The sequence below is a fragment of the Chrysemys picta genome, chromosome 24, assembly GCF_011386835.1.
Source record: "Chrysemys picta bellii isolate R12L10 chromosome 24, ASM1138683v2, whole genome shotgun sequence".
Lineage (NCBI taxonomy): Eukaryota > Metazoa > Chordata > Testudines > Emydidae > Chrysemys > Chrysemys picta.
Genome location: NC_088814.1, coordinates 8,186,037 through 8,199,505, shown reverse-complemented (window position 1 = coordinate 8,199,505; position 13,469 = coordinate 8,186,037). Strand labels below are relative to the sequence as shown.

Below are 13,469 nucleotides of genomic sequence, written 5' to 3'. Positions count from 1 at the left end.
GCAGCACAGCAGGCTCCGACACCTAAGGAGCCATCCCCAGAGAGGGAAGGGGAAGCCGCCCCTCCCTCTGCAGTGCAGTCGTAGTCTCCGGATGAAGCTGTGGGCGGCCCCTCCTAAATGGGCACCAGGTCCTCCTTAAAAGAGTGGCTACCAATTTAAACTTGATGATTGAAGAGTTGGCTGAGGAGTCTGAAACAGGGTGGTCCAGGTCCTGATGGACAATGCAGTGGCTATGTTATGTATCAATAAGCAAGGCGGAGCCAGATTGTCTGCCCTTTGTCAAGAAGTTCTCAGGCTCTGGGACTTCTGTGTACGTCACAACATCCATCTCGTAGCCGCACACCTCCCTGGGGCCAGGAACACTTTGGCAGATCGCTTCAGCAGGACTTCGTCTCACCACGCGTGGTCCCTCTATCCGGAGGTGGTCAGGGTCATCTTCCAGAGATGTGGGACTCCCCGGGTGGACCTCTTCACATCCAGGAAGAACAGGAAGTGCCACGTTTTCTGCTCCATTTGGGGGATCGACAGAGGCTCCCTGTTGGACACTTTTCTGCTTCTTTGGTCAGGGGCTCTGTTGTACCCTTTTCCCCCAGTGCCGGTGGTCCAGAGTGTCCTTATGAAGAGCAAGCAGAACAGGGCGAAGGTGATCCTCATCGCCCCGGCTTGGCCGCGCCAGCTCTGATTCGGCACACTGCTGAATGTCTCGGTGGCTGTTCTGTTACAACGATCAGAGGGGTAGCCGTGTGAGTCTGTATCCCCAAAAACAACGAGGAGTCCGGTGGCACCTTAAAGATTAACAGGTTTATTTGGGCATAAGCTTTCGTGGGGGAAAAAACCCACTTCTTCAGGTGCATGGAGTGAAAATTACAGATACAGGTATAAATATGTATTGGCACATGAAGAGAAGGGAGTTACCTTACAAGTGGAGAACTAATGTTGAAGGCCAATTTAGTCAGGGTGCTACAATTCATTTATAAACTTAACACCATCGATTTGGGCTTGAATAGGGACTGGGAGTGGCTGGCTCACTACAAAAGCAATTTCCCTTTCTTGGTATTGACATCTCCTCATCAATTATTGGGAGTAGACCACATCCACCCTGACTGAATTGGCCTTCTACATTGGTTCTCCACTTGTAAGATAACTCCCTTCTCTTCATGTGCCAATATACATTTATACCTGTATCTGTAATTTTCACTCCATGCATCGGAAGAAGTGGGTTTTTACCCACAAAAGCTTATGCCCAAATAAATCTGTTAGTCTTTAAGGTGCCACTGGACTCCTCGTTTCCATTACAGCTGGCACTCTGGCCAGACCTGCTGTCCCAAAACCATAGCAGTCTTCTGCATCCAAACCTGGCGGTGCTGCACCTGACGGCTTGGCTGCCACATGGTTAAATGCAGAAGAGCAGGAGTGCTCGGCCAGTGTCCAACAGGTCCTGTTGGGCAGCAGAAAGCCCCCCACCAGAGCAATGTACCTGGCCAAATGGAAGCGGTTCACATATTGGACTTTGGATAAAGGCGTTTGTCCCAAGCGAGCCTGGCTGCAGTTGATCCTGGATTACCTTCTGCATCTTAAGCTCCAAGGCCTGTCCCTTTCATCTGTTAAGGTCCACTTGGCCACTGTCTTGGCCTTCCATCTGCCACTCGATGGCAGGTTGGTTTTCGCCCAAGACATGACTGCCAGGTTCCTCACGGGCCTCGAGCGTCTCTACCAACATGTCAGAGACCCCATCCCTCTGTGGGACCTGAATCTTGTGCTGTCACAGCTCACGGGACCCCCCCCCCCCCCTTCGAGCTTCTGGCTTCCTGCTCTCTCCTTCTCCTTTCCTGGAAGTTTGCGTTCATGGTTGCAATACCATCTGTCTGCAGGGCCTCTGAGATTAGAGCGCTTACCTCGAAACCACCATGTATGGTCTTTTACAAAGACAAGGTCCAGCTGTAGCCACACCCGGCTTTTCTGCCCAAGATGGTCTGTTTCATATGGGCCAGGACATTTACTTACCTGTCTTTTTTCCTCCCCAAAGTCACGTGAGTCAGAGGAGGAGCGTAGATTGTATTACCTAAACGTCAGGAGGGTTGCTGGCTTTTTACATTGACAGGACAAAGCCATTCCACAGGTCGACGCAATTGTTCGTCGCAGTGGCCAGCAGGATGAAAGGTCATCCAATGTCTGCCCAAAGAATTTCTTCTTGGATCACTGCCTGCATTCGCTACTGCTATGATCGGGCAAAGGTTCCCCCTCCACCGATGATAACCACCCATTCAACCAGGGCGCAAGCCTCTTTGGCAGCTTTCCTAGCCCAAGTGGCTATCCAGGACATCTGGCGGGCCACTACCTGGTCATCTGTCCACATGTTCATGTCCCATTACGTGCCTACGCAGCAGTCCCGGGACGCTGCTGGCTTCGGTAGAGCAGTGCTGAAAGCCCCAAGACCGTGAACTCCAAGCCCACCTCCGAGGATAATGCTTGTGAGTCACCTAGAATGGAATTGACATGAGGAAGCACTCAAAGAAGGAAAAAGTTACCTGTTTATAACTGTTCTTCAAGATGTGTTGCTCATGTCTATTCCATTACCCGCCCTCCTGCCCCTCTGTCGGAGTTGCCAGCAAGCAGGAACTGAGAGGGCGTAGGGCCGGCGGCGCCTAATATACCAGCGCATGAGCGCGGCACTCAAGGGGGCGCTGCAGCCAACCCTACGGATACCACTAAGGCAAAAATCTCTGACTGTGCACATGGGCTGTGCACACCGCCTAGAATGGAATGGATGTGAGCAACACATCTCGAAGAACAGTTTTACTTGGATAACTTCCATTTTGCAATGTCTTCCACAGCCCATCAATGGAAAGGGCTTATTAACTGCCAAGGGTTACACTGCACGGGGATTCTCTCTGCTTGAAGATGAACTTCCCTGACTGATTTTAATTGTGTAACCTGAATGTTAGTTTAATGTTGTCATTTTTTGTGTTTAATTATGAAGACTCAGTGCTCACTGAGGTCACTGGCTTCTATCCCCAGCGTTGCACATACGGCTAGGAAATAGGTGCCGAGTAGTGAGCTAATGAATACAGTGTGGGGGGAAGGCAGTTGCCCCATGCCAACACTGGTCAAAGACAAGGCACTCTTTGACGATTGAATGGCGATAGCAATATTAAACCTCCTTGCAGCTGGTTTTGCTCCATGTGGATCTTGAAGAAACTCCTCAGCACCTACAGCTAATTAGGTGTCATCTAATTGAAGGAGGTGTCATTAGCTGTGACACCAGCCTGGAAGCCACCTTCCAAATCTTTCTTTAAAATAAAAATGTAAAGGAAAACTAACTGGGCCACACTAGTACATCCTGTATTGTTCATTTTGCAACAAAAACAGCAATGTTAAGTTCCACATGTAACCAAAACCTCAGGAATAGAGCATATTTCATGTGGCTATTTCATTTCCTGGTTTTTGTTAATTGTGTATGTTAATGAAATGTTAGAGAAATTAACCGAGTCTATCTTTGGCTTTACTATTTTTTTACAAGTGTGCTTGCTTGTGCTTTAATAATGTTTGCATTTAAATGGCGCAGAGTTAGACTTTGAAGTTTGCATCTCATTGAGCTGAAGGGTGGTGGTGTTGCTGCTGTTCAGCTAAATACAGTAACTCCTCACTTAACGTTGTAGTTATGTTCCTGAAAAATGCAACTTTAAGCAAAACGATGTTAAGTGAATCCAGTTTCCTCATAAAAATGAATGTAAATGAGGGGGTTAGGTTCCAGGGAAATTTTTTTCACCAGACAAGACTATTGTATATAATATAGACACACACGAACACACAGTATAAGTTTTAAACAAACAGTTTAATACTGGTACACAGTGATGATGATTGTGAAGCTTGGTTGAGGTGGAGGAGTCAGAGCGTGGGATATTTCCAGGGAATGCCTTACTGCTAAATGATGAACTAGCAATTGGCTGAGCCCTCAAGGGTTAACTCACACTCTACTGTACAAGGCAGCAGGAAAGGAGGGAGGGCAGACAGAGAGACATACCGTGTGTGTGTGTGTGTGTGTGTGTGTGTGGCTCATTTCCCCTTGAAGTATGAAGAGAGGGGTCAGAAGTACACTGCCTTGTTAATTAGATCAGTAAGCTGAGATCAGACCGCTGCTGCTGCCTCGAAGCTCCCTCTGTCGTGTATCCCCCCTGCTCCATGGAAGATGGGGTAAGCGGGGTGCAGGAGCAGCATGGGGGACACACCCTGACATTAACCCCCCTTTTCCTCCCCCACACACAGCAAGCAGAAGTCTTGGGGAGCAGCTCCAAGGCAGAGGGCAGGAACAGCACATGGCAGTTGGGGGGAGCGACAGCTGCGATTGCTAGCCTGCTGGGCAGCTGCTGCACAGGGAACTTAGGGGAGCGGGGAGCTAATAGGGGGCTGTTGGTCCAGCCTGGTTCCAACCACCCACCAGCTAGCTCCTGCAAGCAGTGGACAAAGCAGGCGGCTGCCAAAGGACGTTAGAAGAGAGCACTGCACAACTTTAAACGAGCATGTTCCCTAATTGTTCAGCAACTAACAATGAAACAATGTTAACCAGGATGACTTTAAGTGAGGAGTTACTGTACTTTATCTGTCTACACTCAGTCTATGCAGTGGAAAAAGAAACTTAAATAATTTTGAAGTTATAACAGGCAAAATACTGTAGAATGTCCCAAAAATTGTGGTGAGAACCTAAAATAATAGAATGTGACTTTCTCCTTTCTCCGATTTTATAAGGATTCTGTCTCATCATTACCCACTATTAGGTTTTGTAAAATAAAACTTTATGGAACCCACAACCAATAGAAATGTTATCAAGTTCTAAAAATTCCAGTGTAAACAATTTTTAAACAAGTAAAGTGTTCCCTTGCGGTATTTGTAACCTAAACACTGCAGCACTGTGCAATAGTGTGTGACAACTGAAAAGTATTAGAAACAAAAGTGAAATTGAGACTGTTTCACAATCCATGCTGAGTGAAGTGCAGAAAGTGAACAAACAGCAAAAATGGTGAACAGTAAATTAGTTTAGAATGCTTTATGTCAGCATCACAAGAGAGATCATTTGACTTTTAAAAAATACTATATCCGTATGTGAAAGGGAGTCTCTCTCATCTCACCTCCTGGGGCTCCCTGTCTTCCCAGTGCTGGCTCAGTGTGGGGAATCTAAACTACTTCCTTCTCCTGTTGCCGGCTCTGCCAGCTGCAGCACAGCAAGAGCTGACCAGCACCAACAGGAGTTGGGCTGGGGCGTTGGAATGGTTTGGTCCAGGGGAGCATTTAGTGGGGAGGAACAGCAGCAGGGGGGCATGTCTTAAGAAACAGGTTAGGAAAAGCCTTATTTTATTTTATTCCCCACCCCAAAAAAACCCCACAGAGAAGGCAGAATTGGAAGGACCTGGGAGGCGCAAAGTTGTGGGCGGGGATCCTGTCTCCTTCATTGCTTCACCCAGGGTTGTACCTCTGGTGCTTCCTGAGCATGTTCAGAAACTGCTTGTCACTTGCATGGAATGGCGTTCACTCCTAATGTAGTACCAGAAGTGGAAAATCTCATATGCATTTGAAACTGTAGGGGGAGTTTAGGTGGCAGAATATAATTACTTGAGTTGGAATTTGTCACTAATAGTAGTAGGCTTTTATCCTCACCAGTCACTAGGGGGGCAAAATTAACACATGTACAAGGTGTGTTCACCGCTCCTCTCCCCTCTAGTCCCTCCAAGACTGTATGGATGCGTTGCATTCTTTACCATGGCAGTGACTGACCTTGTTTTCAATGGTGTATTGCAGCTGGCGTGAAGTGGATATCAGTGCTCTGAAAGTGAACCCTGAGGAAGACAATGAGGAGGTAATGATCGGTGCTTTATATCTGTAACTAATTTGGGAGCTTCCCACTCCTTGAGATGGACCTGGTGGTAGCCATATAACTTCCTTTCAAGTAGGATGTGCTGCACAAGAGAGAGTGAAGTGCCTGGAAAGCAGATGCTGAAGGATCAACAAGAACCTCAGAAGAGCGGTGTGGGGTCTCCTTTTTGTTTGTGTATATGGAGGGTGGCGTCTTGGCTAGGCAGGAAGAGACCAGTAGGAAGTGTTTGATCAGTCCATCCTCCTTCTCAGCAAAAGGTGGGGAAGGAAAAGGCTGCTGAGATAGAAGAAGCTAGTTTATTTTGTTGCATGTGTATCAGTTGCAGCCAGGAGTATGGCTTCTTTCATAAGGTGCCTCAGGGTAGCAGGCCTTTTAGGGAGACCTGAGGTCTTGTCTGCACAAAAAAGCTTTACCACTTGCATTGGTATAATTATATGAATATTAGTTAAACCAATATAGCTATGCCAGTATGAGCCCCTGTGTGGACACTCTTATTTCTGGAATTCCGTTTAGCTCAAGCCCCTTCCTAAGCAACATAAGCTAAACCGAAAAAAGGTCCTCTTACATTTCTCCGGGTATATCGGTTTAAATTCACTCCTTGGCTTATGCCAGTATAACTTTGTTGTGTAGGCAAGTCCTTCGTGTAAAAGATCTCACACTATTGTGACACTCCCTTTCCAGATTGAGGACCTGTCCGATTCTGCCTTTGCTGCTCTTCATGCCAAGTGTGAAGAGATGGAGCGGGCAAGATGGCTCTGGAGCACCAGTCTGCCCCCTCAGCGGCGAGGCAGCAGGTAAGCCTCGTAGCATGCTCTCTGCAGCTGTGGTGTGCCCAGCACTCTGATGCCACTGTAAGGTGTGTTCAGTGGATGTAGGCCACTGCTCCTCAGTTCTGCCAGATGAGCCTTGTGCGGGAAGGCTGTCCTTCACTCCAGCTTCTCTTGTAGTTGTGCTTCCCTTAACTAAATGCCTCTCCCTACAGAGAGGGGCATATCTGGGAGCAGCGTGCAAAAGAGTGATCTCCAGAGGTTCATATCCTGAAAGGCAGTAGTATTGGAGAATCTAAGATGGTTCTTTGTACAGTAGGGGCAGAGCGGTGTTGGACTTGTGGGAAGGAATGGTGTCTCTGCAGAGAGACAGACAGTGGAACTGGTAAGCTCTCAGTTGGGGAAGACCATTTGTGGTGTTGATGGTGAGTAAAATTATGCCTTCAACTCTGGGCTGAGCTTTCCCAATGGGATGTCCTCATACAAATGGTCTATCCCCATTTGATGTCAGAAATGTATGAGGAAATTATGTGGAACTTGGCAGAAACCATGGTAGCTAGATCCTATTATGTTATGATCATCTAGATGGTTGTTAATTCTATTTTAACCATCATTTCAGCCTGTTTACCAGATACAAAAATAAGGCTTACCGGTCTGTAATTCTCCAGACATAACCTAGTACCTTTTAAAAAATACTGGGTATAACATTCATTCCCCAGCTCAGCCACTTCCTTCTTGAGTAACTTAAATGTACCCTCTGGACTTGATGACTAATTCCAGTCTAGTTTATCAGTTTGTTCCGGTACCTCTTCTTTTGTTACCTCCATTTCTTGAGTATCACATCTTTACTACCAGAAGAGTAAGTCTGGGGTAGATAATATCCCAGCATTCTCTGGGGTGAAGAGCGATGCAAATAAATTGTCTAGCTTCTTTGTAATGTTGTTCTCATCCTTAATTGTTCAAGCAGACCCTCCTATTGATGATCTCATGGTCTTCCTGGCTCTGATACATTTGAAGAATTTCTTGGCTGTTTTTGTGTTAGAATTTAAAGAACAAAAAGCCAGTCTTAGCCGTTCTGATTTTCTTCCTCCTATAGCTTATGCTCTTATATTAGTTTTACTACGGTTGGATTTTGATATTCTGAAGGACCTGTTTCGCTCAGACTGCCTTTTTGAACCTTGCCATTTACCCAAACACTGGTTTTCTTGCTTCCTGATTGATTCTCTTTTTGTTTAGGTGTACGCATGGCTTAATGAAGGGTTTTAAATCCCTCAATTTTGACTTTTAAGTCTTTGACAAGCTTCCTCATTTTTATGTTCCCTTTCCAAAGTTTAGGTTTGGCTCCTATCCTCCCCAAAAGATGTCAAGCTTAATTATATTTTGGTCAGTATTTAGCTATTTGAACAAGTGTCTTTGTTACTTAGTGTACAGATGTTGTCAGGAGAATACTTGGGAAAACTGACCTAAGTGTCTGACTCTGTGGGGGGGCTGCTTATTACTACTATAATGGTACAGCACTCAGAAGTGTAGTAGGCATGTGCTCCACAGAAAGTCTTCCCCCCCTTCCCCCCCTCAAAAAAAACAACCCAAAACAACCGTCCCAAAGAGATTATGCCGAGTATGACATGATGCAGTGAAACAATGATCGTTGGATGTAGGGGTCAGACCAGACAGTTGCAATGCTAAGTCCAAACAGTGACTCAGTTTCGGTATGTGCACATCTTGATGATTTGCCTTGCATGTAGTGACATAAATTGTGTGTTAACACTGTTCTAGGGGGTGATGTGGCAGAAGTGAGCTGGCAGTGAATGAGGTGTTTGCAGAATGACAGCAGCCTTTCAGACTGCAGTAGTGAAATGTAAAATTTGAGAATTTTAAAATACATGTGTGGTTTTTTTTTTGTTTTGGTTTTTTTTTAATTCCAGGTCTTACAGATCAGCAGACGGTCGGACAACCCCTCAGCTGGGGAACCCCTCCACTCCCCAGCCACCATCCCCCGATGTGGGCAACTGCCTCTCCCCACGCAGTCCCGTCAGCCCTGAACTGCACTCTGCCCCTCTCACGCCTGTTTCCCGTGACTCCATGCGGCTCTTGTCCAGCGAGGACACCCGTTGTTCCACACCCGAGTCTGGTCTTGACGAACAGGTGGGTGGCTGTTTCGACTTTTTGTCCCTTCTAGCTGGTGGAAGGGTCCAGATGCATGCACATTACTGAGAAGCTGTTATTTTTGAGGCTAAATGTGAAATTCAAACTTTTGGTTTGTTTTTCACTGTGGAACTTAATTACTGTGGGAAAACTGCTGAGAATCTGTGTGTGGGAAATTCAGTTTGCTGAACTGAATGAAAAATCTATTCTCATTCAGCTTTGGCAGGCAAGATCTGACCTCTCTGGCAGTTTTTCCTTTGGGCACTCATCCTCCGTCTACGTGCCCTAAGAACCCCATCATGTTACAATCTTAACGTGGGAGCAGAACATCACAATGCTTGCCTTTACACGACAGAATGAACCCAAATGAGACTTTCTGCAGTGGAAGTGTGGGAAAGTGTCAGTTGATCTTATTGACCTTTGATGGGTGTTTAGTTTTTCTAACACCTACATTGTGATTCTTCTCTCCTTAAAACTCTCCAGCAAGCTGAAAAGCCAGTAGAAGGGAATTCTTGTTGGGAGGTCTGAATTGAGATCTTCCTTGGTCCATGTGGCCCATGAATGTGTACCGGGGCAGGCTAATGTTGTCCAATGATACTTCCCGTTTTCATCAATAAAATGTCACTTTTTTTCATGGTATGTGCATGGGAGTTAATCTAGTTTGTGGTCCTCGCTGGCTGTGGGTTGCTTGAGCCTGCTAGAAAAACAGGCATACAGGTGCTCCATGGTCATGGGGGGGGAGGGGCTCTGCTGTGGTCTGCCTGTCTGCCAGCATGCCCTGATCCCTTGGGGAACCGCCCCATGCTAATGACCGAACCTGCACAATATGTGAAGCACCTTTAAAGGGAGCATTGGCCAGGGCTGCCAGATGTCGAGGACGAATGGGAAACAGGAAGATGCCTGGGGGGGGGGGCGGGAGGGGGGATATCCTGAGCCACAGAGAGCTGTGTGTCTGTATGCACTCCCTGTGAACAGCTCTGCTTCCCGTTCCCCTGCAGGCTGTGCAGCCCTGGGAGCGACGCTACTTCCCGCTCTCCTACAACCCCAAGACAGAGTGCGAGGACCCATCTGATCCCCAGGACCGGTTGTCGCGCTGCACCCGGCGCACATCGGGCAGCAAGTCATCCCGGGAGATGGACAGCGCCCTGCCCTTGCCCCCCCTCCCCAGCCCCAAGAGCCGGAACCCAGCGGTGGCCGCTTCCACAGCAGCAACAGCAGTTCAGCGGCCGGCACACAGATAGAGACGGACAGGAAGAAATGAGCAAAACCAACACACAGAACTAACTTGGCATTAAAGCTTCCGAAATCTGCGTTTGATATTCAAACATCCTGCCGGGAATTTTCACAGTTTTTAGTGAATTTAAGGAGTTTAGAAACTGTTTTTTTTTTTGTTTGTTTGTTTGTTTTGGTTTTTTTTTGTTTCGTTTTTTTTCCCATGTTTCCTTGTCACACAGTAAGAGCACCCCAGCTTCCTCCCAGCAGAGTGAAGTCTCGGGAGGAGAGCAGCCTGCCAGACACCCTTCCGCAACTCCCCCTTAGGTGTATAACTCTAGAGCACAGGATTTAGCTGACTAGCAGACTTCGGGGATTTTTTTTCTCGAGCGAAAGGGGATTTTTCTCTTACTCTCTGCTGCCTGCTGCCTCCTCCCCGAAAAGTTTTAGTGGAGTGAAATTAGTGGTGAAAAGTGATGTCTTTGGAATGCAACCTCCCGCACTAGCTGTCTTTCCCCACGTGCAGAGCTGAGATCTGCAGTCTCTGCACCCCCACCCTCTGTCATTTTGTTCCCTAGGTTGTAGTTCCAGGTATTACCTCCATGATTCCCCCAGGCTGCCTGCTGCATTGCACTGTATTGCCCTTCATTTCTTCCTTTCTCCACTCCTGCTTTTAGAGCAGCTGTTTGCTTCATGGAGGACAAGCCTTCCTGTCACTTGGGGAAAGGAAGGCCACTCGTTAGCTGCTTCGTGCGCAGCTCCATGTGGGAGAGTGAGATTTCGGAAGCAGCCTTGTTCCGTTCACACCTTGTGTTTGTACTGGGTGAAGGGCAGGGAAGTGGGAGTCCAACCCAGCATGTTCTGGTGCTTCAGCAGGAGCAGAGTTTATCCTTTTGCTGGGCTCTGACTGTCTGTGGCACCAGTACACGCTTTGCTGCAGGAAATGCAGTTCTGTTACCAACACTTTAATTTCTCTTCCTGGTTTTTTACCCACCACAATTAGAAAATCTCAGGCTAGGTTAGCAGCTGGCCATCAGAATGTCACTTCTGTTACTGTTACTGCTTAGAAATCGTGATGAGCTGCAGATGCCAGGAGTGTTCAGTTGGCAGGACTAGGACTCAGCAATTCACCACGTGAAATCTGTAGGCTGCAGTACATAGGCTGCTAATGTTTGTTTCGCTTAAATTGGTTTGATCTATTAAAAAAAAAAAAAAAAAAAAAGTCCTAAGAAAAAGCAAGTGTCATGTGCTGCTCGAAGTCCAGCTCAGTAGAGCCTTGGCTGCTTGCTTAGGAAAAGATCAGGACTTGTTTTTCACCACTGCTTAACTCCACTTCCACACAAATTTTGAAAACAAATGTTTAGTCAGTTTCATTTTTGAGGACTTTTTGATCTGAGGATCATAAAGTTTGACAGGTATTTTATTTTAAAATGGCCCCACCGCTGCCCCCTCCCCCTCTAGAGACTCCTGGATCCCACACACCGTTCCCATCTGTAATGTTTTCTGACCCTAGCGGTGTGGCTATTGGTCCCGTTCCTGTTGTTAGCATTGTGCCTGTCTTATGTATAATCACATCACCAAAAAAGGAAAAAAAATACAAAGGACATAATTTTTTTTTTCCATTTTGTAATCGTAAAGAAATAGTAGCTAAACTGCTTAATGGTTGGGGTTTTTTCACAATTTTCAACATTATCTAGTGTTTTTTGGTTCTGTTCTAGTTTAAAGGATTTGTCATCGTTTCTTTAAAAAAAACAAAAACAAAAAAAAACAATGCTACCATATCCCTTTGCATAAGTGCTTTTCTATTTATAAGGTTGAAAATTCTGAATAACCCTTTTAGCATTATAAAAAAACCACAAAAAAACCACCTTGTATTTTGTAAATATTTTTCTTTTCCTGCTTTGAGCTGTGTAATGTCCTTGTTCTATAGAAACGCTTTTCTTCTGAGAAGCTGATCTTTGTTAATGTCCTGATTCTGTTTGCAAAGCACAAATGTGCTTATAAAAAAAAAAAGAAAAGATTAAAAAAAAATTAAAAAATGTAGTGTGCTATGCAATGCCCCTTCTGTGACATGCCAGGGGGACAGCCAGGAATAGAATTTCTCTGAGGTGCTCTGAAGTTCTCTGTTTATTTACAGAAGTGTGTGAGCAAGTCCCACCTTCCATGTCTGCACTGGAGGGTGCACAAGTGACTTCACTGCCCGGTAACATTGCAGCCTTTCACCTCTCTACACCACAGAAATAACCAAAGGCAGCTACTACAGCAGCTCAGGTTTCATAGTGGTGGTGTCCCTCTCCTCGCCAATCCTGCACCAGAGGCAGGGACACCCAGCTTGGTTGGAGGCTCTTATTTCTAAGGTAAAATAACATGCAGCAAATGCGTGTGTGTGTGTGGGGGGGGGGGTTGCAGCTGCCAGCTGTTCTGGTAAAGGAGCAATCAATATAGGGCACTATTGTTTCCTTCTGCAGCACCTTTTAAACATTTGTTTCCATGTGTTTCCCACTTTTGGATCAACCCTGTCCCACCCCACATCTGTGTCCGTTGTGTGGAAGAACTTTCCCTTAGGAGGGGCCCATTTATTGGCAGTGGTGAGCTCCAGCAGCTGCAGAAAGCAATGGCCTATTATGGTCACATTGCTGTTACAATGTTCTCTCCAACCGTGTCCACAAGCTGTTTGAGCCCTATGGGTTCCTGTTTCTCTCCCCAGTAAAACCTCCTTGGCCGCTTTGTTCTGCCCCATGCTCTCCAGCAGGTGTGTTCAAGCTAAGCCTTACCTGACTGAGGCATGTGCGGAATGATTTGTCCTTCCCCGTGCCTAGTCCTGTTTTTAAATAAACATCTCAACCTAGGCGTTTGAGGCCAAACCTTGACAGCTGGAGAGGGCATGACCACTGCTATGCCTGAGTGATTTAGAGCCTAAAGTCCAATGTAGCCAGACTCTTTCAAGAGAGAACTCTACGCTGCTGATGGTGCTCCTGGGGCAGGAGGAGGATGGGTTTTATTTTAACCAGCCCTGCACAGTCACTCACCCCACTGATCCTTTGCTAATTCTTGGGGGGTGCCTACGGCAAGAGCCAGTGATGGGGGGGGGGGGGTTGCTGGGCACCTCCACTCATCCAAGAGCATTCCCTCACCTTGGGGAGGGGAGAAGGGGGGGCTGTTAGAGGGCACCTTGATCCCCCCCAGTCAGCACTGCTGCCCTGTGTGGGGTTGGGGTGGTTCCCCAGGCCCTAGTTCATGTATGCCCCCATCTTGTAACAAGACTCCCTCAGGATGCCATCTATAGCTCTGGAGCCTAAATCAGCAAGTTTCTACACTAAGCACTTGCCAAAAGTTGACACAACTAAATGACTCTCTCAGGTCCACACTGACCTCTGGGAGGGGAAGAATTCCAGCTGGCTGCTTGCCCAAAATCCAACCCCAGGTTTCCCTCTGACGAAGGCTTAAAAAAATTCCCAACCGCTTGTGGGCAGTCC

General features: G+C 46.9%; 1 protein-coding gene across 18 annotated transcripts in view; it reads left to right on the top strand.

The window, feature by feature from the left end:
• The window catches only part of KANSL1 (KAT8 regulatory NSL complex subunit 1), a 174,000-nt gene extending 162,785 nt beyond the window's left edge, over nucleotides 1-11,215 (top strand). For 17 of the 18 annotated variants that reach the window (XM_065577376.1, XM_065577372.1, XM_065577382.1 and 14 more), the window contains 4 exons: nucleotides 5,794-5,851; nucleotides 6,551-6,663; nucleotides 8,562-8,781; nucleotides 9,780-11,215. In XM_065577376.1, the coding sequence (XP_065433448.1) occupies nucleotides 5,794-5,851; nucleotides 6,551-6,663; nucleotides 8,562-8,781; nucleotides 9,780-10,022 (634 nt within the window). In that variant the 3' untranslated portion in view covers nucleotides 10,023-11,215. The remainder of the gene's footprint in view (nucleotides 1-5,793; nucleotides 5,852-6,550; nucleotides 6,664-8,561; nucleotides 8,782-9,779) is intronic. The other variant, XR_006176063.2, reaches the window with a different exon arrangement.
• Nucleotides 11,216-13,469: the final 2,254 nt, after the last annotated feature.